Here is a 25,894-nt window from a genome sequence, read left to right on the forward strand (position 1 = left end):
TTTGTGGAAAAATTCTAAATCGGGGAATTTCTGTGATGGCTGTAAGGAAGGAGCACAGAGCGGAGATTCCCAAGCTGAGACTATTCATGCAGCCAGTGCAGTTCAGATCCATTTGTGCAGGGCTGTCAGTGCCTGTGCTGCTCAGGCCTCTCTTTGTTCTGTGCACACATTTTAGATGTCAGCAGAAGCTCGTTGCCTCATCAGTTTGGGGTTAACACAAACAGAGCCATCTCCCGTCCCTGTGGCTGTTGTAACCATGCCCTCAGAGTCCACAGGAAAGCCTTTGGCTGCCTAAAGCAATTTCACACTTGGAATAGATCTCAGAATTACTGTACATATATTATGCATTTCCAGCAATGCCTCAATGAAAAATTCAGAAATCATTTCACATAGCAGTGAAATAAAGTCCCCTGGGTAAGTCAATAGCTTGTTTGACTTTTAAGCAGACTGTATGTCTTTGAAGGGTCGTTCTTTTACAGGTCTTTAGTGCTACCATCAAGTGTAAATAATACTAAAATCACCATTACTCTGTGTATGTAACTGTGAATGAGATAGAGCTCCTATGCTCAGTTTCATATGGTCATCTGAGGGTACAGGAGGTTCCTATGTACATTGGGGACCTGTTAGTTTGTCCTTGTAAAATGAGGCTCAGCTTAATGGCTAGTACCTTCTTTGGTTACTGAAGAATGGCTAAACTTCAATTCTGCAAGAGGGTAAACCAAAATGCCATAATGTAGATGTTTGGTAAAATTCTCCAAGTATAAATCCTCTTCCCAAAAGAAAATAAGCAGCTTCTGGTTTATGCTGTTTTTTAGCCTGCTAGTACATCTTTCCATTCATTGATTAGTAACAGGAAGAAAATTTCTCTGGATAGAAAAAGGACAATGTGAAAAACTCAGCTTGTAGATGAAAGTAGGTGTTCAGGTATCCAGATTCTCTCCTGAACAGGTGACAAAAAGTAGCTGTGAGTTTAAAAGTTGATTATGAGAGCTCTCCACCATTACTTTCATATACCACTTGGAAAGATCAGAGTTGTGCTGGTTGGTTTGTTGTTGTTTGGGGTTTTTTGTCTGGCTACCTTCACAGGTTAGACTGTTTTACAGAAAGCGAAGGACCTCTACAAAGCTCTTGGTAATTCTGAAGTATCCAGAGATCAACAGAGGGCTGAGCACAAGATGCTGAGCCAGAGTTAATATTGTTTGTCTTCAGTTCGACAGTAGCAGTCACTAGAGCAGACTCTAATTTTGGTGCCAAGATTAAGACACCTTTGTGGCTGCTTTGTGTATTTCACATCTTCACTTCTACATCTCTGTTTGGAATCAGTAACAGCTGTTAGTGTTCTGCAAGCACAGAAATCAGGTTTAGGGCGTTTAAATTTTGGCATTCACAATAAATCAGTGTTTGAAATGTCACCCATGCAATGATTCACTTTACCTGTCTGTAAAAATGATGATGTGCCATCACTCTCTTCTAAAGTATTATTGATACTTTTTGAAACATTTCAACATGTAAAACATCTTAAAGGTGCTAATTATGAAATTGGCTTGAAATCAGAAGCACTTATCATTGTGAAGTGTGGTTTATCCTGGTCTTTAGTACTAGACAGGTTAAATTGGGAAAACGTGTTTCCAAAATCCAGTTCACTACTTCTATGTTTTTCTGTTTTTACAAAAGATAATACTATAATTTTTTTCATTTTCTGCTCTTATTTCTTCAGGCAACAATCTTTGTTCCATGTTTTAGCTGCATATTCCATATATAATACGGTAAGTTGTGTTCCTTCACAGTTAAATCTGGTTCTCTGAATGTGCTGTAAGATAACTTGCATTGCTTTTTCCCTAAAAAACCAACAGACATTTCAGAGACCTTTGGAGGTACACAGAAATAAATGATTTGTTGATGTGTTTTGAGCTGAAGTTAAAATGAAGCATCTCAGGAGTTTTATTGGACAGACTGAACTGTGCTTACAATTTGGCTGAAGCCAAGGATTGTGTCTAATTAAAATAATGAATTTGTGTTGTGCTGGAGTGTTATGTGACTGATATTTCCCCCCATTATTTTATCTGCCTCCCTTTCATTTGAATGATGGGGAGAAAAATACTGCAGAAAGATGCATGTTGGAGTCCACAGGTGTGTTTCATAACCTGAAAGGTTCTAAAAATTTGAAATTAGTTTAAAAGGTTGCATCTTCTTTACATAAGCCCTTTGTCTTGGCTGCAGTCCTGGATGGGGATTTATTAGAGTGGGCTTTCCAGACTATTTCATAAGGGTTAGAAGCTTATGTATTTTGCAATGTCTTTTGGCTGTATGCTAAAAATAGAAGAAAAAGAAACGCCATCGTGTCCACGTTTAACTGTGGTTTTAATGCACTGTCCCCTCATTCCTTGGGCCCATTTTGAGCATTTCTGTGTATCTTCCATTTTGTATCCATTAGCAACTCTCTAGAAGTCAATATAAAATATATTAGCTTTAGAAGAGGAAAGAGAAATTAAGCAGTTATTTGAATTAAATACTGGTTTGTTTGGATTTTTTCAAAATCCAAACCTTTCTGTCTGGCCTTTTATGCCTTCTATAAAACACTGGGCTTGTATTTTCAAGTTGCATGAATAATTATGTTTAAAATCAATCATTAAACTGTAATGATGAGAATATTATAGTGAAGTTTTTATTTCGCACTTCTGTTGTTGTATTTTTCCTCTTAATGTGTAGCAGTTCTAATGCTTTGGTTTTATCCCTAGAGCAAAGTTGTGCTAAGAATTTGGAAACCTGAAAAAACTTACTCAACAATTAAGTAATTTTCCATACATATACTTTATTGATGGGGTTATCTGAACAGCTGAATGATAGTGACAGCTGGTTCCTGCCATAAAATTCAAAATTAATAGCGGAGGAAGTACTCAAGTTCAGTTTTGGACAATAAATTTTTTCTTTGGGTTTATTAGAGTTGCTTGCTATTGGGCTGCTAAACTTGAGCGAGTTTATAATTACAGGTCACTCTTGAAAAATCCTGCGGTTATCAGATGGTGCCCTGACTGTAAACCAGAACAAAGCCAGATACTCTCACCCTCCACAGAACCCCCCAAATCACAGCTAAATGAGAAACGCATCCATTGGACAATAAGATGATACAGTAACTTGAAAATATTAGTATTGACAAAGGATTTTGTTCATCAGTAGTGAGTTCTAATGAGCAATCAATACTTCCAAGTTATTTTTCAGTTGGAGGGTTGTGCATCATCCCTTCTACCTGCCAATAGTTTTAATGTTTAAATATGAAGTGTGTTTGGTGGGAAGCTTTGCCATCAGGACAGGCATCATCTTTCCTCCAGTACCCCAAGGAAAAGCTAAAAGCTTATGGCTATGAGGCTTTTGTTTCCAGCATTTTAATATTTCCACTGTATGGTTTTCAGGAAGTTGGATACTGTCAGGGAATGAGCCAGATCACAGCTTTGCTCCTGATGTACATGAATGAAGAAGATGCCTTCTGGGCCTTGGTGAAACTTCTCTCTGGTCCAAAGCACGCTATGCATGGTATGGAGTTTCATGTCAGTATATTTAGGTTTCAGCCTGTCCTATTTAAGCTGTAAATTATTTGAAAATGGAACTATGCTGTTCTGATTGGTCAAAAATAAGACATAATGGGAGTTTTATACTTGAGGGAGGTATTGCATGTTACTGGAGCTCTCATCCGTAAGAGTAAGTAATGGTTTTTATATGTGATATCTTTCAAATAGTTCTTAATGAAAATCAGATGGTTTCCTCTTCTCTTATTCTCTCAGGGAATGTAACCAATTGAAAGCTGGTTATGTAGACATCTATATAGTAATAAAATAGTAGTGGAAACCTAATAGAGAATGTGTTAAATAATATTGCAGCTGTGCTATCATTTGGCAGGACAGGAATCTGCAGTAAAAAATGGACTTGTGTCTAGGCATGAACTTCAGGCTTCTCAGTTTTATCTCTGCCTCACACAGAATTTCCTGCTCTCTTGGTAATGTTGTTCTTATGTTATTGGTAGTTCTCTCTTTCCATGCCAGATTTATTATGATCTATGCATATTACATGGCTGTTGGTATGGAGCAAGCCCAGGAATTCCAAAACCTTTGTGATGTTACAGTTGTGGTGATTCACAAAAGCTGTGGTTCTTGGAAGGCTGCAAAAGTAAATGCCATCCAGAACTTGGGGTTTTAGCAAATTTCCAGCAAGCTCTAGCTGCTTTTCCCTGCTGAAGAATTTCTCATTCTGTGATATCTTCCTTCCCAGGCTTTTCAGTGTTCCTGAATGTTCTCCACCCCCAAAACAAAGGGATGGTTTGTTAGTTTGCTGTTTACAGTTCTGCAAAGCTATGAGCACTGGGGAAGGAAAAAAAGTGTTATCTGATGGGAGTGTCATAAATGAAATTTTGAATTCGTCAAATGTCAAAATATTTTCTTAGAGCTTTACACAATAAACACAGACTAAAAGCATCTTGCAAAAAATCTATAGATTTCATAATAATCCAAACCTGTGCAACTGCAACAGTGTAGAATATTGAGCTTCTCAAAGCTCACAGAAAATTCTAGGTGTTTTGGGGGAAGTAAGTCAAAATCAGCTCCCTATTTACCAAATCGTGTGCATGGTAAACAAAGATGTGATGAACAAGAGGGTGAACACAGGCAGATTTGTTGCTTGAGATATTGCAAACCTCTCTCTTTCCCTCCTTCATTCCTATCACACACCTGCCAAGTGACTTGAGAGGGAAGGAGGGAGCTTTGAGTTAGCCCAAGGCTTGATGAGCTCCTCCACAGGGCATATGAACCATCATGCCACAGCTTTATTATACACATTGAAACTGTCTTGGCAGCTCCTGTTAGGCAAGTTTGCATTTATAGATATGCTGATAAAACTTTAATTATAACTCATGTGTTGCCAATTTATCATTTATTAAATGTTGCCAAGTAGTCTAAGGTTCTGCCTTCAACATGTTGGACCAGATAATCTCCAGAAGTCCCATGCAACCTGGATTTCCTGTGATTCTTAGAATGTATCTGTTTTAAATCAGTTTATGTCACTGTGCAGCTGTAAATATCACTGCAGATTGTGGAAAGAAAACTTTAAAACTGAGTTAACTGATGTCATATTACAGTTTGCGCTTTCTGTGTTCTTTGGAGAAACTAGCTTAAAGCACTGTTGGTCAACTCTTTAAAGCTTAAGTAATTTCAATTCCAATTTGCCAATATCTGTGAAGAAAAACTTTTCTAATTGCACTTGATGCCACAGACCATCAGATGGTTCTTTGAAATGGGCATCTCCCTATGGAAATCATGGGAGTGGGCTGAGTAATTCAATTAGAATCATATTGGCAAGATTAGGATGGTTGAAAGCTCCTCCCCACAGACAAGGTTTTTCATGTGTTTTTCACTTTTACCTGTGATATGGCAACCTGGAATACTTTTTGGGTGCAGCCCATTAGCCAGACTAATTTCTAATATAACACCACTTGAAATCAAGAGATGAATTTGGTCTCTGGGGTATTTCATATTGTATGTGAAGTCTCTAAATGATAAAAATACAGACACCTGACCCTGAAAATTACCTGGTTTTTTTGGAAGCTCTTTCCATTGATCTTTTCTACAGTCTTAGAAATTCAGCATAACGAGTTGGTGTATATAAACGTGAAAGAGCAACCTTCCATGGAAAAAGAACCTTTATTGTTACTGTTGATGGCTAATTAGCTTTGATGTAGTCATTCACTGTTTACAGTAAGAAAGAAACCAAATGCCTTGCCTGTGTTATTGAAATTTCCTAACATGCAACCTGACATTTAAGTATTGTAGAATTTGCATTTGTATCTATAAAATACTAAACCTGTGTGATTCTGAGGTAGTAAATCTTGTGTTTTAGTGACTATGCACTGAGTTACACAATTGGTAACTAGAAAGACTTTGCTTTTGGGTTTGGAACTTCTTTAGTCATTTTTTTTTTTTAAGTGGCATGGCTGCTATGGATCTATACTTGTTCTTCCAGTTTTCATACTGCTTAAAAGATATTTGGGTTTTTTTAATAGCCTTTTTCATCCTAAGAATAGGGAACTGCCATACTAGATCTATATAACCCAGTGTCTGTCTGTGATTCTTGCCTTGTGTTATGTGTTTGCTCTGGGCCATTTTTTAACTCTGCTGATACCTCAGTTGGAAGGGGATCTTAGAGCTTTCCTTTTCCATGTATGATCACTAAACCTATTAGATAGGGTTTTTTATGCCCATTGTTTCAGTTGTATGAGTTTACAGTCTTTACTTACATAATCATGATGTCTTGCTGGAATATCCCTCTTGTCTTTTTTTTGTGGTCTTTTCTTCAATGCAGACAGTTCTACTAGATACCTATGCTGTTTGCCCTTCTATCATGAATTTTCTGGCCTATAATTTCAATTTTAGTGGGTGTGGGTTGTGATTCTTTGTTTTGTTTTCTTTTAAAGAATAATTATAAATACGGTTTTCACATGATCTTATGTTGGGTTGGCTAATGTAGCACTGATGGATCTGCTGTCACTTGTCATTCTGATCTGATAATAGTCACTAAGTCACACATCTAGTAATAGTTACCACTATTGATTGTAGCTATTTAGGCAGGAGGATGTGCATATCTGTATGGAAACATCAAAATATTGTTATGAATATCTGTTCAGATTTAGTGGTCTTATAGAAGGATAATGTTCTTGGAGTCTTAATGCCTTTTTTAATGTAATTTTTATAGTACAAATGCTTGTTAAATGGTCAACTTCTTTTCTTAGGTTTTTTTATTCCTGGTTTTCCAAAACTGTTGAGGTTTCAGGAACATCATGACAAAATACTGAAGAAGTTTTTGTCCAAACTTAAGCAGCATTTGGTAAGTACTTATTTCACTATACAAGCAACGCTGCTTTACAGCTTTCTGCCTTGTTTCAGTTCAGGTGAACCCACTAGATCAAGAATACTCAAACCTCAGGAAAAAATGAAAAGCTTTAAGAAGCAGATATGCTGTTGTTTTCATTATAGACAAAGTTATGGTGCACCTTGGCAGAATTATGGTAAAACTGGATCCTAAGAGTGAGTAGTTTGGATGTCTGTCTCACTCTGGACCTCTGAGTTAAGGACAGTGTGTGGTTCTTCTATTTGGCCTTGTGTGAGCTGCTGTAAGCGAGCTGATGCTAGAACATTTTATCAAGGGCTTTTTGTGTGTTTAGCTTTGTGGTTCATCTCTGGACAGAGGTGACTTTTATGAACAACCAGTTTTAATCTCTGTTTAAAAAAGAGCCTTTATAAGAGGGGTTAGTGGTTCTTTTAAAATACTTCTATTTTCATGAAGCTAAATGTAGAGTTTTATCTTTTCTAATACTGTTAAATAGAAAATAATATGCATTTTTTTTTCCTAATATTGGCTATATTTATTCTAAGATGTAAATTATTTTTCTCATGGGAGAAAAATGTCCTTCCAGTAGTCATTAAGAATTTCCTTTCACACTACATTGGTACTGCCAGAATTCATCTCCAGTTCTTAAAAGGTAGTGTTAGAGATGCTCACTTGCAACATCTTTTTCCTCATCTCTTTGTGTGTCACTAAAATGAGTCAGTGTTAACTCCTGAAAGACAAAAGTAAAGCCTGCACATAAACCAAAGGGATTTGGCCCGTTGCTTATTCAGTGTTTGTATAACTAAGTTCTTAAATTTGGTCCATAATTTTTGGAAAAGCTGAATCTGGCAAGCATAGAATATGATGTTATCCCACAGTTAAATTCAGGATTTCTTAATTTCTCAGCTTTTCCTTCAACTTTTCCTCTAACTGTGCAAAGGACTTTGAAGAGCTCCATGAAGCTGCAGAGAAGCTTTACCAATCTTTGAATGGGTGTCATACCACGTGGATTATCAGTGCTCTAGGGGAAATTAGGCCCCTTAATTCAGAAATAAAATTCCATATCAGCCTACGTCCTGTTTTTGAGGCCCAGTGGTCAAAGAATTTGGTTGTTTTACAATCATTTCTGGTGCATATATATATTTTTGTAACAAAGTTCTTTCAGCCTTTGGCATAAATTGGCAGCCTTGCTACAGAGAGGTGAAAGACTTAATGGACCTAGTGCCTGAACTTGGGTTGCTCCAGAATATTGATTTATTTTCTTGAGAGAGGATTTTATCCTCTGCTACCTCTGTCCCAAGAACATGATAAAAGTCTAGGATGTATTAATACTTCTGCATTTCCAAGTGCATGTTCTTCAGGTGGTGAAATTGATGAAGAAAAGCTATAAAAACCAGAATTGCATCTGTTGGATTGAAGTAACAATGTCTTATATAGTTTAATTAATTCTTTATTGACTATTGCCTACATTGGCCTCACGGGGAAAATGTTTTTTCATGGTCAGTTCAATTCATTACTTGAATTTTTGAAAATATTTTTCAACTTCTTTGTTGTGTTGTTTGCAGGACTCCCAGGATATGCCCACCAGCTTTTACACAACCAAGTGGTTTTTCCAGTGTTTTCTTGATCGTGTGAGTATGTTTTTCCTTGTGTTGCAGTTTTTAATTGTGACTTGGGGCAGACTGTTTTCACAGCATTGCCTGATTCTGTCATTGCAGACTCCCTTTACATTAAGCCTCAGGATATGGGATATCTACATACTTGAAGGAGAGCGGATTCTCACTGCTATGTCTTACACAATTCTGAAACTGCACAGAAGTAAGAAATTCCTCAAACATTTGAAACCTAAACAGACGTTCAGCTAGTTTTGATCTGATTTTGTGTAGTTTGACCTTAATGTGTGAACATCTTAGTTTCCCATTTGCCTTATGCTGCTTCTGAGGGATATTTTTCATTCCTTACGCACAAAAAGTTAAAAATCTTTGCTTTATTAATGTATGTATGTTGTGGATTGGCCTTGGCTGGATCCAGGTGCCCACCAAGCTGCTCTATCCCTCCCCTCCTCCAGCAGGACTGGGGTAAGGAGAAAGCAAGATGGACCTTTCTAGACACCAGTGTGCAGCACAGTACTGTGAGGGCAGCTGTGGGGAAAATTAATTCCATCTCAGCTGGGTCCAATGCAGTGTGATTGTCAAAGAAAAGTATTTATTAGTGTCAAAAAGTTATTTGGACCTGAAGTGAGTTGTACTGCTGACTAAAGAGTGGCGTGAAGTGTGGTAGTTCCATGGTCTGGAAATGGCTTGTTAGCCCTCACAGGATTTAAATTAATTAAAAAAGCACACAAAGAATCCAGAGTGTGCCACTAAATGCTGAAAATCTACCAGCAAATACCTCAGCAACGAGGAATCACCAGTCTATGTGGTGATACCATTGTTCGTCCAAGAATGTAATTAAAATCCAGAATTTCTCTAGTCTGCCTGTGTGACCTTCTCCTTCATCTCTTGACTTCAGGTGAGGTAAAAATCGAGATTTTGGATAGAACTGTCTAAAGCATCTATGCTTGGTTCACCAAAGTGACTTAGCATCCTAAGTTCCAAAGGACCCAAAAAGCTTTTGAAGGTGGATGTTGGCTTCTAAATAGACTTGAGCATTTCTATGGATGATAACTTGTAGCTCGAGTTTGAGACACTCTTCCTGTGGGATTTTGGTTTTCTGAGTGAAGTCATTTGACTCTCTGTAAATGCAGAGAGGTCTTCATGGGGCCTGCAGAATCAATGTTGTAATTTCCTTGCTAGTTTATCCTTCTTGAACTGTGGTGATGCTACCTCACTGTCTCACTGGGGTGTTCCCATGAGCTTGTTTACAAACTGCTTTGAAAAATGGAAAAGGTTACTTTTTACATTACTGCCCTTGAGAAAGCTAAACATTTAGAAGCAAATCATTAGGCTTAGCATTTTGGTTTTTCTTTATTTGCAAATAGACGTCTACCTGGAAGTTTTTTGTTATTCTCCACTCTTTTAATGGGAAGGCCTGAGGAAAAAGTCTGAGTGTGGATTTGCTTGCTTAGCAAGTACACAGCAACTTCCTCCATGATCAAACACAGAGAACCTCACGGCAACAGAGGAGATGAGAAGCTGGTAGAAGACAGATTCTGATTTGTTTTCCAGTTTCTTGTCTACCCTCAAAAATGTGGATGGTATAGCTATCCAGTCAAAGTGTCATTGTGGAATACATGCCAAGAGCATTTTTATTACAGCACCAAAACATTTTTTTGTGATTTCCATATTAAAATCATACATTCTGAAACTTTGGATGACATACAAATGATGAAAAAAGTGACATAGGTATGCAGTTACAGCCTTGCAATCCACATGACCTTACTGCTGTAAGAGAAAGAAAAATAGTCTGATAACTGTAAAATGACTTTCAAAATGTGACCTGAATTTTCAGAGAGCCTGAAGCAACAGTTCTGAAGTGAGCTGCCATCATCATTTCATTGGGAGTTAATTCAGTTCTGAATGAGGGTACTGTAAACAGTGATTTTTAAAATGTTTTTCTGCTTTTCAGAGCTCCTAATAAGAGAGATGATGTATATTGTACTGATCTACAGCAGTGTTTGTAAGTTGAGGATGCAGGCTGACAAATAAAGACCTGAAGCTGCTGGAGATGAGAAGGCTGAAGGAGGATGACTTGTAGTTAGTTTTCTGCAGATGCCCCGTTTTGGAAAGCACTGTTCTAAGTAGAGAATAACGTGTAGAAAGGATTTCCATGGTGACTTGCAAGTGAATTTTTAATGTATTTTTAGATCTCTGGTTGTAGAAATCTGTTATCTGCCTAATTAACAAGTGTTTTTCATTCTGCTTTGAAAACAAAAGCACCTAATGACTAAAGTACATTTTTGAGTGTTCATTATCAAGATATCTTAATGTATTATGTACTATTTTCTCCTTATATAGAGCATCTGATGAAATTACAAATGGAAGAGCTTGTAGAATTTCTGCAGGAGTCTTTAGCCAAGGATTTCTTCTATGAAGATGACTTTGTAATAGAGCAGCTCCAAAATTCTATATCAGAATTGAAACGAGCAAAGCTGGATTTACCAGTAGCTGGTAAGAAACTTGCACATATGCAGAGTTAGATATTTGCAACTGTTCACACATTGTTAGTTTTTTAAATGTTAATTCATGCTGTTGAAAACTGCGCAAATATTTTCCTCTCCATCACTGCATAAATTTGGGGAGTTTTTACCCAAAAATATTTTACAGTGTAAAATCAGCACTTTTCCTTTCATGAATTTCCTCTTCTTTTGGTGTTTTGTTTACTGGTTTTAAGCTAATAGCAAAGCACTTTGAAAAATACCATGTACTGGTAATTTTATTAACTTGAATTTATAAAACCTTTCAGATACAGGATTACATACCAAGGTTTCAAAGTGTCTGAAACACTACATTGCCTGAGAATCCAGACTGTTTTGTAGATTGATTAGATATGGACCAAACTTCAGGTCAAATAGCTTCTTCTGTTAGTCAAATCCAGATTTTTAATTTCTTGTAAGAGATAGACCTTCTGGGTGTTTAATTGAATAGTTTTCTTTGTTTCTTCTTAGTGTTTGTACTTTTTGGTTACAGATAAGAGATGGTTGTTTCATGTGGCCCTGCTTATGAAGTGTATGGGATCTCTTCTTCCTCTTAAGATTCTATTCTCTTTTCTATCCCTATCTCCATAGTCTTTAATTAGAATTTTTCTTGTGATTACTCAGAGCCCTTTTACTTTATCCTTGCTAACTGTAGGAAAGTATGTGACAAAATGTTTTTTTAAAAATTACAAACATGGCAGAATTTACCTTGAATTAACTTAATAAAGCTGCTATGGTTAGCTTTCAGAAGTTAAGAAGTGTCAGAATAAAGATTGCCTGTGTAGCATTGTTGTGATAATTTATTCTTTCATTAATGAACTTAATTTTTCTGTTTCTGTAGATATTATTTATTGCACACAGTATTGGCCTGTGTCAGAACTACTCATCACAAGTAAATACCTGTTTCATCTGGTTCTTAGCAGATCTGTTCCTATGGAGTACAAACACTTTCCGTATATTTGTTTCTTCTTTTGGTTCTTGTCAGCGTTTCCATTTCTCTTGCTCCATATTCCTGTGTTTTACCCTCTTCCTGAATTTCTGTACAATCTGTCCAGCAGAATTTCTTCCAGCCACAGTAGGTGTAAGTCTTTCACCTTTTAATCAGTTGCTTCCCCTTTCTCACCACAGCATTCCTGTTCTACCTTCTCTCCATCTTTTTTTCCCCAAGCTAAGTTTCAATCTTGACTTTCTCTTCAGAAGAAGTTGCTCTTTGTCACTGCTCTTCAGCCACGTGCTGTCTCAGGCATCTTGTCACAGTGGTGACAAATATGAGCAGCTGTGTCCTTTAACATCAGCTCCACACCACCACGTTACATAGATCACAGGAGTCCTGTCTCTTAAATCTTAAATACAGAGTTCTCCATGGTTGTGTTTCAGCAGTGAGGGGGTTATCCCAACAACTTCAGTTGTTTGTCGATGCGTAGACTTTTTTATGGATGTTTTAAAGTAAAGTTCATCAGTGAAAAGTTCCACTTGAAACTGTGGTAGGGGAAGAATTGGGAAAGATTTTTGTAGTTTGCTACTTGATAGAGTTAGTTTATCTTCCAGCCTAGAAAATCATGTGCATGTAGGTTGTGTTGAGCTTCTCTGTGGAAAATACAGAATTTACTGGAAATTTTCTTGATTCAGAAGGCAGAAAGTGTGTTCCTAACTTATTTATGTTTTAAGGCCTTTGTTTTGGTAGAACATAAAATGCCTTCAGATGGAAGTTTGTTTGAGAATACTGTGGATTATCACAGAAAATTCAAGGACAATTGAGGTGACGTAAGTCACCCACCTTGTGACAGAAAATGTGAGACTCAAGGAGTCTTCTTGTGGCTACCAACAGCAAGGAATGGTGACTGTGTCTTCTTGCCAAGACACTTTGGCAGTGGGATACAGTTGTTTGATTTCATACTGTGCACACTTAGGTGTAACTTCTGATATGGTGAGCTGACAGGATGCTAATTGTTTTGAGCCACATTGGTTCTTAATTTTGGTAGCTAAAGCAACATTGGTAACAAAATGTCTTTGTGTGTTGGTTTTTTTTCCCCTCAGCATGAATGAGGGAAGTTTAATTTTAAAAAACAGGAAGACGAAAGCCAAAATAAAGTGTATTTTGATGCTGGAATTGAGCTTTTTCCTTTTTGGTTTCAAACTAGCCTGGACAAGCCTTTCTGTGTGGTATGTTTTTGCTAGGGGTAGAAGGGAACATTACTTAACCTTACACAGAATAAAAATAAAATGCCTTCATCCTAATCCTTGGGAATCTAGCTGATTTGTCTGCTCTTATCTCTGCTTGAGTGAGGCTGCCTCATTCGTTCTTCATAGGAACTTCATAAGCCTTTGGTTTTATTTTATTTTTTAGAATTTTCTGCACTCTCTTAATCTTGGTTTTATTAATCACTGTCTTCAAGCAATATTCTTTTACAGGTTCTGAACATTCTCTAGACATTCAGCTTTGCTCATGTGTTGTGGCAGGTTGATCCTGGTAGGATACCGTGTGCTGTCCTCAGCTGGGCAGAGGAGACAAAACAAAACAAGACTTCTGGATCAAGATAAGAATAGGGAGGGATCGATCACTCAGCACTTACCATCCTGGGCAGAACAGACTTGACTTGAGGAAATGAATTGAATTTATCATGAATTAAATCAAAGTAGGATAGTGAGAAATAAAATCTTTAAAAAAACCTTCCCCCACTCTTCCCTTCTTCATGGGTTCAACTTCACTCCCATTTTTTTTTCTACCTCCTCCTCCCCAGCAGCACAGGGAGGGGCAGGGAATTAGAGTTGTGATCAGTTCATCGTTTCTGCTGCTTCTTTCTCCCGAGGTGAGGACTCCCTCACACTTCCCTTTCTCCAGCTTGGGGTCCCTCCCACAGGCTGCCAAAACCTGGCCATGTAAACTCCATAGAGATGTCTGGCTCTACTGTCTTTACTACCTTGAGTCTTACTGTTTTTCTCCTAATTTAATCTAAAACATATGAAACTATTATATGTGGTACAGACACAAAAAACACTAGCCTGCTCATTTAATAGCCTGAGAAAATAATGTTTATTTTAGTTTTCTCAGCTAAAATCAAAGCACTGCTTCCTGTCTTGTACGTTTTTTATTTTTTTCACTGAGCAAGAATTATACCTTTAAGAACTAAAGTAAAAATGCATGTTAGGAAAAAAGAAAAAAAATCTTCATCTTGCAATTGCATCAGTATCAGTCATCCAGGAATAGCAGTGAGCTAATTAAGCTCAGTGGAATTTTCCATCTGGCATCCTTTGTTAGGCTGTATAGATTTTCCTGCCCTAGTAGGGTAAGCTGCAGTAGGATATTAAAAGAGGTAATAACTTTCGTGTTACTTTAAAGTGGATGTCTGTTTATGTCTGATGTAGCTTTCTCTGGCTCACTTCCTCTATGGCTTCTCTCACTGAATTAAGGAGCTCCTTGTTCCCTTCAGAGCAGAGAAGGAAGGGACTTGTTTAACATTTTCTCACCGATAAAGCCCCTAAAATGCTCAGCCAGAAAACATGGGTGTTAAGGGGATCTTGCTAATTTTGGATGTCAGTGAGCTGCTTTTGTCAATACCAGGGTTGTTTAGCATAAAGAAAACCATGGATTTTTCCTGCTTTCTGTGCTGATTTCTAGTTGAGCGCTGACCAGTGTAGGGTAGCCCATACTTTGCAACTGTAACCTCCAGAGGATGGCTTGGAACTCCAGTGCTTTTCCTACAGGAACCCAAGGTGGGTTCCCTCTCTTCCTGTGATTCTGGAGATGGGGGGCTGTGTGATAAGCACACCTCTTACTGGGAGGCTGTGGTTGTTGAGACCTTGGAGAAGGGAGGCTGTGACAGCTGTACATAGAAACTGTCCTTGAAGGTACTTCTCTGACACACCCTCAAAAAGAAGAAAAGGCATTTGGTATTTTCTGGGTTGCCTGGAACATGATGAAAGGTGTCCACATCATGGCTGGTTCTTGAACAGCTCTCTCACCTAAATCTGTGTGACTTTACATATTCTTCTGGAGCCAGATCCAGTGTAGATTCAACAGTCTCTTCCTTAATTCAAGGATGATGTTAAGACCATAATGAGAAGAACTTTCTTGGTATACACCACTGATTTCCAAAATTCCTCGATGCAGATTCTTTCCTTGTCTGTTATTTAAAACAGCAGCTAAATTCTATAAATGCTCACAAGATATGGATAGAATTTCCAGCTTTGCTGTAATTTTTTCCTGTAGGACTACATGAATAATGCAATGCTTAATAAACAATATTTATATATGGATAGATTTTTATAGTGTCTGACTTTAATAAACAGAAGTGCTTACCAGTGAAAGTTCCATATTAAAAATATGTTGCTGAAAACAGTTTATTAATCCAGTGCTTTGTAAACAAGACAGCCAGGGCCACCTTCAAGTCTTGAAGCCCCTCAGGTATGTTCTTGAGACAATTTCTCACCTGTGTTTTAATATAAGGTGTCCTGAAAAGGGAAGGGCAGAGGGGTCCTGAGTTGGATTTTTAGCACTGGAAGTTTAATAGACTTTACAGCAGCTGAAAGCCTTAAAACAGAGATAAAGGTCTTGTACCTTAATTTTAAAGCAATATTGGCAAATTTGGAATCTGCGTGTGTCCTTGTGATTAACACCAGCTTTAAACTGCAGTTCTTGTAGTTTTCCCAATCTTTTCTGTATTCAGGGAAAACTAGTAAAGTTTGAATCTTGCATTTGCCATAAATTTTTAAATGTTTATCTGATATTTATCTTTGAAGTTAAATGTTATTAAATTTATTATCAGTATCTTTTATTTACTTACCTATTTTACATAGTCTTCGGTGATAGTGGAGAAATGTATTATACTACCTTAGTAATCTATTAAATATCGTCTGGTCTCTCCTGTTAATGAGCCTTTTGACAGCCAAAACAATAGAAATACGTAGTTCAGCTTGACTTTCCTGTTTCTGATGGTGTCTTTCTTTTGGTTGTGTTTTGTTTCAGAGGAATTTTGGATTTTTCTCTTGTACTTCAAGAATACACAAGTAGCTATTTCAGACAATGCACTTCATGTTTTAATCAACTAAACTATTTTTTCTGCCTTGTTTCTTGTGTGATGCAGCTATTTTACAAGACTGTGAACTAAAATAATACGTGGAATTATACTAATATAGTTTGTATGTATCCTCAGCAGTTTTAGGTGTTGGCTTTGCATCATTTAAAAATCTTTACTGTTTAAAACGTGCATGATCTTTAAACACGTGATCCAGATGGTTGTGTTGGTGGTCATTTCTAGTATTGCTGTTTAAAACTGACTTTTCAAGGAAGTATATTTTCTGGAAGAAATGTGGAATTAGGAATGTAAAGCACAGTGGCTAATTTTACAAATTTCTTTTTTTGCAAGGGCACCTTACAGACATGCAGCTGGTCACCTATATCTTCTGGCTGATGACTAAATCTGTTGAAATTTCTGTTGTTTATCTGAATGCAGATGTTCATAAAATAAGTTCTCCTTACTGTCAGTACTACAAAAGTGACACAGCATCAGAGGGGCAAAGAGTGCTTTTTGTTCTCCCTTCAAGTTGTCCAGCAGTATTTCATTTAGCAACTCCTTTGCCAGTGATAGAGGAGGACCGGAGGTTGACTTTCAGACAGCAGCTTGAGCTTCTAGTGCAGGCACTTAAATTTCTTTAAAATTCTCCTGGACTTGTAAACCAAAGAAGATGGGATGTCACTGGTGGAAAATAAACACAAAATTTCAAGATGTCATTTTAAGAGTTGTTTTTATGACCATTACCATCCTTGAAAATTGTGTTAGAACAGTCAAAGTGCATGTATTCTGGTGCTGAAATTAAGGACTAGACTGTTATTCACCGGAGAGAGCACTTAAAGCACTTTACTCCAATTACACGTCTGCTACTCGATGCATGAGGCTGTTAGTGCCTCCTGAAGCAATTATCTGTAAAAGTCTTGTAGTGGAGTTCGACTTCCACTGGGTGGTGGCCAAGGCTTGTTTGAGCAGGAGGAAGTCAGGAGGCAAACTTTCTTTTATATGACTTGTATTTCTTACCTTTTGGGGAACAGTCAGATCTGCTCATATTTGCTTTGCTCCTTTTCATGTCAGGGAATATGTTTGGCAACAACAAACAAGCATTTGATTGTTCTTGTTTTGCTTAAATTGTCTTTCTCCACTTCCATTACTCTCCTTCCTCATTCATTTTTCACCCTATTTCCTTTGTTGTTTGCTTATTTTATGCTATACTGCATAGAAGCCAACTAAACCACTGCCTTTCTTTTAAAGGAAAAATAGAAAATCTATAGTTCCTGCTCTGTAAATTCTGATACAAGCTATTATATTGCTTGTCTTTGGGAAAAGCCAGTAACTAAACTGTCTAGAAACCTACTCCGTTGAAGGAAGGAAGGAGAGAAGATGAGAGTAGAGATATCCATATCTCACAGGAATACTGGCAACTTGGGAAAAATCTCATTGCCCAGATCACTTCAGAGGACAAAGGGACATTTGGGTGATTGTAGAGGTCAAAACAGTCACAGCTGAACTAGACAGCTGTGTCTTAACAACTAGTTTTAAAAAGCTTTCGATTCTTGTATGTAAACATCACAGATCGTATAGAAAAGCACTTGTCCCAAAAGTACTTCTTGTAGAAATCAGCAGTTTCTCCATTATTCTGTCAGACAGATATATCCAGACAGTGAATTAACTCAGATCTTGGATCAACAACACAAACAGGTATTCAATTGAATTTCCTTGAAAACACCCAAATAAAATTTCTCCGTGTTCAGATCTGAGGAGTTGGAACCGTGAGTTTAGTTGAAGTAGTAAAGGAGATGGTTGAGAATTGTATGTGAGGCTTTAGGCAGATTTGGAGTGGAAAAATGGTAGATAAAAGAAATGTGGCTTGAAGGAATTGGTGCTTTTGCATGCTTGTCTGGCAAGCTGTTTGTGCACCTCTTCAGGTAGAGATGTTTGTTGTGACTTGGTTTCTTTTGTTTGCATTTGCATTATGGTTTCTTTTCCTCAGCTTTTTGCTTTTACCACCTTTTTTCTTTCTTTCTTGCCAGCATGCAGCATCATGGGTTTCTTGCTGTTACTGCTGATAGTGGATGGCTTAAAGTATTCCCAACACAGTTGGCATGCTATTTGTGCATTGGAAGAGTGTCCCATTGTAGTCATGTGCATCGTGGTAATTTTGGTTATCCTCTACTTGTTTATTTTGTGAACTTTTTTGAACTTCTTATTTTTTTTTTAAGTATTTATTAGTTTCACTGGAATTGGCAACTGTTTGCATGTGTGTGTGTATGGGCATTTAGGTATGATTTGTACATTTAAATTAGAATTAAGTAGCCATTTTTCAGTTTCAAAAAAATTTCCTTTAAAAGGCGACTGGTTTGCAGGATGTCTTTTTGGTGGAGCGTAATAGATCCTTACACAATTCTTTCCCTCCCAGCACTTTTTATGGCAGAAGGTGATCAGTGCTGGAGCACCTTTGAACCAGAACAAGGCCTGTTCTGGTAGCCTTAATTCCTAAGTTGATACCTCCAGCAATGTGGCCTTGCTTAGTTCCACAAGCAGATGTGGGTGACTGAGCAACCAGTGCCACTTGTTTGTGTCCAAGGTCAAGTTAAACCGAGTTCTGTGGTAGCCCTGTGGCTAAGGTTCAACCTGTATTTCTTCTTTTCCCCACTGAGCCTCCTTCCACACGTTCTCATTGTTCTGTATTTTGTTTTCCCTGAAAGCACTAAGCTCTGGTGTTACCAGCCTATAAACATGGTATCATGCTGTTAAAATGCAGAGGCTTTCTTCTAAATGAGCTGTTGTCTTGCACCACTTTCCTTGTTGCTCAGGATTTGAATTAGTGTTGAATTCTAACAATTTCACTACAGACATGGCAAGATTTCTCTGGTAATTTTACAGCTGTAATTTGTGTTACAGGATACATCATCTGGACCATGCAGCCCACATATGCCTGCTTGTAGGGTGTTCCTTTACCCTGAAATGAGAAGGAAAGGTGGTGCAAAGCAGCCTTGGTAGAATTCAATAAAAATGGCTGCAGTATTCTCACTTGGGTTTATTAGAGCTTAATTGTAATTAGGAAACCTTAAGTGTGTGAAATTAAAAACCAAAAACTCACACAAACCCCACCTTTATTGTGCAACCAAGTGTATTTAGAGGATCTCCTATTGCTCTGTGGGCATTTCTTAGAGTAAAAGCTGGGAGAAAAGAAATCAGTTCATGCTTTTGATGACCCTGGGCAAATGAAGGAAGCATTGCAGCTACCAGAGGAACTGGTCTTCAGATTTTTATATATATGATTAGAATATTTTAACTTCAAGTGTGGAAGAAAGTAAACACTTTTTCTAAAACATGTCTTGCATACAAGGACAGAAATTAAATAATTTAGAGATGTTGCAGAGCCATTTTCTTGTGCTATTGCGTAACTGCTTTGGATCTCCTGGAGGCTATAAACGGATTAGCAGCCTATAAAGATTAGTTTTGTATGATTTAGGTGGCAGGTTTTTGGTATATATTTTGTACATACCAGAGTATTTTTTCTTAATTCAGACTTCATGCTATTTTCACATTCAAGATTAGTAAGACTGAAAGCACTGCAATCTATGGTTTGAATATCAGGAATATTTATTATGTGCAAAATGCACTTTTATTTAGGAGACAAGATCTTCAGCTTTGCCTAACCCTGTATTTGAGGATGCAGATGGAATTAAGTGATACAAATGCCTCTTGCCAAACAGAATCAAGTTCAGAAAGTGAACTCCTATTCATAAAGACTAAAGGACAATTTTGGAGAGGCTGGTGCAGCAGTCAGTGTATTGAGGAGCTGTTAAATCACCCTTTTTTACAGCATCCATGCAACTCTTTCCTTTGTCCCCTCGTCTGTTCTTCCACTGGTGGAGCACTCCCTTGCTGGGGAGTGCGGATCTGAGAGCCCTGTTCCAGATTTTAGCCTCATCTGGGAATAGTGGGGGGGCCCATATGGAAAGAGGCCAAACATCAGACTTAAAATTTCAGAGCTGCTCATTGGAGCCTAATGCTGAGGTTAGGCCCCACCATGTGCTATATGTGAAGTGAGGTTTCTGAAGTTATTTCTGAAGCAAAGGGTAGGTTTCCATATGATCTTTGGCTCTTAGGCAGAAAAATCAAGAAAAGACTAGTTTAATTGTTTGGCAAAGCCAGACTATTTCTCTTAAGTGCTTTTATTTAGTTACCTTGTCGTGACACACAGCACTGTTGTGTTCCTCTCTGCTGTCTTCCTGCTATGGCCTGGCTGGCTCAAACTCTGAGTTTTCATTTAGTTTATACAGCAACTGATCTGTGCTGGTAGTTTGTTATGCTGTTATAATAAATAACAGTGACCTTGGCTGCTGGCTTTCCTCAGTGTATCTGTATCATGAGCCACTCATCAAAGATTGAGCTCCTGCTCATGCCTGTATAAATGAACATAGCTCACTTGTAACCACAGCACTTGTCAGGGAGAGACATTTGTGTGTATTCACTCCTGTGAACCCTTGTAGACAAACAAAAAGAATTTAAATTACAAATAGCTACAAAGTGAGGTGCTAACTCTGATTATTTTACCAACAGCCATTTTATGTAATTTATTTTGCATAGCACTTAAGTAAGGGTAGCCATTCTGTTTTCCTCCTTACAGCAGAGCTTCTGCTGTACAAATAGGTACACAGTAAGTAGGATTTGTTTGGTAATGCTGACTTTAAAACTTTTTTTTTTTTTTTAAATGCTGAACATCAAATGAATTAAATCTAGATTAATACATTTAATGGGAAGTGCATGACCTTTTCTTCTTATAATGGGAAAGTAATGGATTACACAATTAAATAAGTTATATGCAAGTAGATATGACAAAAGACTTTGGCTGCAATTATGAAGGGCGTTGACTGCTAAGGAGAAGGACTGCAGTAGAAGATTTGATGGGAGTTGTTCTGTGAGCAGCATCGAGTGCCGTGAAACGCTTCTTTATTGTTTCTGTATGTCAGTGTGGGTTGCTATGGGTCCCCACACAGTTGATGTTTACCACTGGCTGTTACAATGTATTGAGCTCCAGTCTGGGAGAACTTTCCATTCATGTCCTTGTCCTGTAAATGATGTCCTTGTGTTTGGCAAAACTCGGCCACGGAACACTCAATTGAAACCATGACGTAGCTGGTATTGGTGTCAGCTGCTTCAGTTGTTCTGTATTGATAAAAAGCTGAACTGAAAAAAAAATTCTGTGTCTAGAGCCTTTTACTGGAGGTTTTTACTACTGAGGATGAAATTTTTAGGCAGGGAGGGTTTTAGGAGGAATAAGGTCTTAATTGTGCAGATGTTAATGAGGAGCTCCACCTAAAAACGGAAGTGAGAGACAGTTCAAAGATGTCATCTGGGAGCTTTGTGCATGTGAGGGAGGAGCTGATAGTGTAGCTTGCTAGAGGTGAACATGAAAAGATGAATGAATGGAGAACAGTCAGTTGGGAGAGGGATATTGGGAAGGATTTTTAAAGTGGACAAAGTAGTTTGCTTAATGTGACAGTGTGAGGAGGCTTCCATACAGAGTAGGTATTGTAACCAGCATGTCATCTAGAAAAATGGGGGTTTTTTCAGCAGTGTCATGACAGAGCAAAAGCTTGGTAAGATTGCATGAGCTGTAGGGAGGAAAAACTGGTTGGGATAAGAGGTTAAAGAAAATCTCTGTTTGATGTCAGTGTACAGAAGAACCTTTGAGGTGTCCAGCAGAATGGTGACCCAGAGAGAGGCCCAGTTAAGTTGTAGTTATTTTTGCTTACATGACCAAAAGGTCAAAGAAGGCTTCTGCGCAAAGGTGAATTTATGTTATTATTGTTCTTGTTTTAGGTAAAGAAGATGAATTTCCAAAGAAGCCATTGGGGCAGATTCCATCAGGACCTCAGCCTTCTGTGCTTAACTCCACTCCAGTGCTTAATGGACAGAACAGTACTGGTACACAAGCAGCAAGAAGGACAGAGAGAAGACCATCCACAGAAGAACCACCAGAAAGTTCACCAAATGACCGAAAAAGAAACATTTCTGTGGAAAAGAAACCTTCCTTAAAACAGCAAAAGATTCAACCAATAGAGACACAAAACAGTTTGCCTAAGAGTGAGGTAGATACCAGAAAAAAGCCTCCACCAACAGAGCCAGACAATTCGAGTCTATACAATAATGCAGCTGCTAATCAAAATTCTAATGCTACTTCCAATACAAGAAGGGAGTTTGTACCTAAGTGGAATAAACCGTCTGATATCAAAATAATGGAAAAGACAATGCAACTTACTGCAGAGGTGAAAGGGAAGCCAGTAAACCATTTGGTTTTGGGCCCACCACCAAGTCCTGGAGAAATGCAGCCTTTGAATGTAAAGCAAAAGGTGAGGGTTTTGGATGCTGATGAAGGTAAGCGAGGGTCTAATGCATCTCAGTACGACAATGTTTCAGATGATGAAACTGAGAATGAGAATGTTGTTGAAGAGATGCTTGAGAGAGTTCATCCACAGAGTCCTAGGCAGGTAGCATTTTCTAACAGTCCAAGAAAGCAAATAGAAAAAATACCAGCTCCTTTAAAAATACCCAATAATTACACCTTCACTTCACAACCCAGATCTCCAAAATACGCATCTCAGTCTGATGGCCCACCTCATGGACTGAATGTAAAACAGCCACTGCCAGGTTATAGTAATCCCCCTACTTACTATGGGAATTCTCCAAAGCATGTTTCCAATATAGGCAGTACAAGTTCTGCACCTCTGCATTACCACGGGAATCGACCCAGCCCCTCTGGAAGGCCATACCCTCCTTTTATATCAGTCGATTATTCCCCAAATAAACTGCAAATGAATTCCTATCCTGCCAGTCGCCAAAATCCTCTTTCACCAGCCCCTGCTCAGACAGAAGTTGCTCCTGTCGATGCTTATACCAGCAACTCGAGGTCCTCCCCAGGTGTCAAGTTCATAATCCCTCCAGCAGATTATTTACCAGAGGAGAGAAAGTGGCCAGACGCCACCTTTGTCTACAGACACGAACTCTACAGGCAGCCCTGGAGCCAAGACCTTAACAAAGGCCACTTGGATAATTTCCAGAAATACCAGCATTTTCAGTCAACACCTTTACAAGACCACAGTCTTCCTGCTGTTTCTGTGGATAGTCCAGTAAGATACAGGACTTCCCCAGCCTTTGAAGAGAATGGTTCCCCACAGTACCAATATTCCAGCCCGTCAGCTCAAGCCCAACCCTATCGGAACAGAACTGATGGATTGTCTATGCATGAATCTGTGCTTCTCTGAGAATCTGGCTGAGCTTAGTAAAATGGCAAGAACCAAAACCAGTTGAACAGTACTGTGTTACCACCTCAGTTCTCTGAAATGTGGATGGTTCATGTCAGTTCAAAAATAATGACACTATTTCAGAGATGTTTCAGACTTTGCTTGAAGGCTGGTGGAGTTCTTGGACTTGCATGGAAGCTACTGGAAGTGATCTAATGCACATAGACATAGCAATAAGCTCATATATGTCATGTGGTTCATGCTGTCATCGCTCCTTACGTTTAAATAACTTGTGTTACAATCCTTCTGCCTAAAATCTGTAACACACTGAAAAGTTTTATTTTGACTGACATTGTTAATGCACTGTATGGATTGTGTGTGTGCGCCTGTGTGAGTGTGCACTTACAGTACACAAACTCATATGGAAAAGAGCTAAAGAGTTTAAATGTAAATGCATTTAACTTTGGGCAAAGCTCGTGAAGTACTTTTATTTCATATTAATTTTTCTTTGTAATTTATTTGAGAAGCCATTCATTTTGAATGGGAATTTCTGTCATTTTTATACAGCTGCCTCAGCATCCCAGTATCTGTTCTGGGCAGGAGAGATGCTTTGGGATTATTAATTTAATCATATGTGAGAGTTAATTTCCTCTCCTTTGACTACTGTTTGTCATTTTCCACAGCAGGAAGGAGCAGGCAGGCAAAAGCAGAAAGCCAAAAATGTCTCTCTAATCTGGCTAAGAAATGGTGCTTAAATTCAGGGCAGTGTTTAGGGGTTTTTTAGGTGCATCGAAAGTGGAGAACTTGTACCTTCTCACCCAAATCTACCTTCAGAATGTCATTCTATATGCAAAATACTGGAGCACAGTGAGACTAATGCCAGATACAGAAATGGTGCTGCGCCCTTCACTTTTTGCCATGCTGTGCTGTCAGACTAAAACTGGTTGCAGGGCCAAATCTCACAGGTATCAGAGAATTGCACAGCTCCTTGGCACCTCTGTGAAGTGCATGCAGGAGTCTGAGCTTTGCTCCAGGCTTGATATTCCCCAAGCTGTGTGAGTATGCAATGTCCCCTCTCTTAAGCTTTGTCGAGTGGATTCTGTTGTGTTTTTGCCCTTTTCCCCCCCAAATTGCTAGCGGGTTCGTGTCTGTGCTGGGCCCTGTGCTGCTGTGGTGTCGGGCTGCTCGCACTGCGCGGTGTTTTACACTAAAATGACGCTGACTGTTGTTAACAGGAACCTTAAACTCCTGCTAATATAAGTAATTTTAATTAGTGTTTGCAGCCTTTTCTACTTTGCGTTGTCCTTTCTTTGACTGTGAATTGGGGGTGGAATTAAAAGCAGGTGAAGTGGCACATGTAGGATGTAGTCCTGTGAGCTGCAGGACGCTCTGACCTCTCACGGGGAGCTGAGGCAGAGGAGGGTCTCTCCAGAAGAGGTCCTTGGAGTGCTGAACTGAGAGATTTCTCTAATACTGAAGTACTAAACATTGGTATCAACACCAGTTTGGTATGGTTTGGAAGGTTGTCCTGTTCCCTTTTGTTTTGTAAGGTTTGTTAACTGAAAACATAGAAATGGATATTATTTTTTTTTTCCTTTAAAGAATGAGCTTTAGTGCCTATTATTGCTGCAGGTTGGCTCTGTAAGTTTTAAGGTACAGAAGTAAAACAATTTTTACAAGTGGAAGTAACATTTACTTAGTTTGTTTCAAAACTTTTTTTTTTATGTATATAACGTGTCTGATGTAATTTTTAATAACTGGGCAATTTTATGGTTTAAAAATTGCAAATGGCAGTGAAGTAACTGTAGCCAAGCACTACACTGAAATCCTGAACTAAAATTGTGAAGATAAATATGACTTGGGCTTACTTTAGTTCTGATTGCTTACAGCAGCTTAGAAATGTATGTATATAATATTGTGGCTAAGTGTAATAATCTCAGTGTTTAATGATGGTTCTGTAATTCATAACGAGGCTGTACAATTTATTTGTGCAAACAACATGAGGCTCCAAAATATGTATCAGCATTAGTAAATACTGTAGATTTTTATATATAAAATATATACACACTATTTTCTTATTTCATCTGCAACAGTTTTATAACTGTGTACCCTATTTTGATGTGACTGTATTTTTAACATGTTAAAATAATAATAATTAAGCTTATGTTGTTTTGTCTTTATTCTTAATTATTTGATTAGCTCCAAACTGGACTTTTTCTATTCTCAGCACAAATAATTGCTTTTCATAAATGAATCATGTATATATATGATGTAGCCTATTTAATTTGTACATGTTTATTTTTATACTGAGCAGTCTGGATACAATCTATATAGTGCTTTTGCATTATTGCAGAAGCGGCAAGATCATTGATTGTAGTTTATTACACTGCTAAACCTTAGCCTATCATTTGCAAAAGCTAGGAGCATAAACTATGATCATAATTTACTGGGTTTTTTTGTTCTAATAATCTCACCCAATATCAGTTTGAAAGAGAATTACTGGCATGAGGAATTTGCAAAGTTGCATTGATCAAGGTGCAAAATAATAGTCTGACTGTGGCTTCCATCTCTCACGTGTTTGGAGGATGCTGTTGAGTTTTTTTTTTAAAAAAAGACAGCCCAAC

General features: G+C 38.1%; 1 protein-coding gene across 4 annotated transcripts in view; it reads left to right on the forward strand.

Annotated features, from left to right (window-relative positions):
- LOC121673336 (USP6 N-terminal-like protein) overlaps positions 1–25,434 on the forward strand; it is a 112,423-nt gene extending 86,989 nt beyond the window's left edge. For all 4 annotated transcript variants that reach the window (XM_042046559.1, XM_042046560.1, XM_042046557.1 and 1 more), the window contains 7 exons: positions 1,718–1,766; positions 3,411–3,531; positions 6,773–6,867; positions 8,436–8,501; positions 8,589–8,688; positions 10,827–10,979; positions 21,850–25,434. In XM_042046559.1, coding sequence (XP_041902493.1) covers positions 1,718–1,766; positions 3,411–3,531; positions 6,773–6,867; positions 8,436–8,501; positions 8,589–8,688; positions 10,827–10,979; positions 21,850–23,291 — 2,026 coding nt within the window. In that variant the 3' untranslated portion in view covers positions 23,292–25,434. The remainder of the gene's footprint in view (positions 1–1,717; positions 1,767–3,410; positions 3,532–6,772; positions 6,868–8,435; positions 8,502–8,588; positions 8,689–10,826; positions 10,980–21,849) is intronic.
- Positions 25,435–25,894: the final 460 nt, after the last annotated feature.

This window comes from Corvus kubaryi, unplaced genomic scaffold, assembly GCF_017639235.1.
Source record: "Corvus kubaryi isolate FWS band 111438036 unplaced genomic scaffold, C.kubaryi_AGA036_p1.0 65360, whole genome shotgun sequence".
Classification (NCBI taxonomy): Eukaryota; Metazoa; Chordata; class Aves; order Passeriformes; family Corvidae; genus Corvus; species Corvus kubaryi.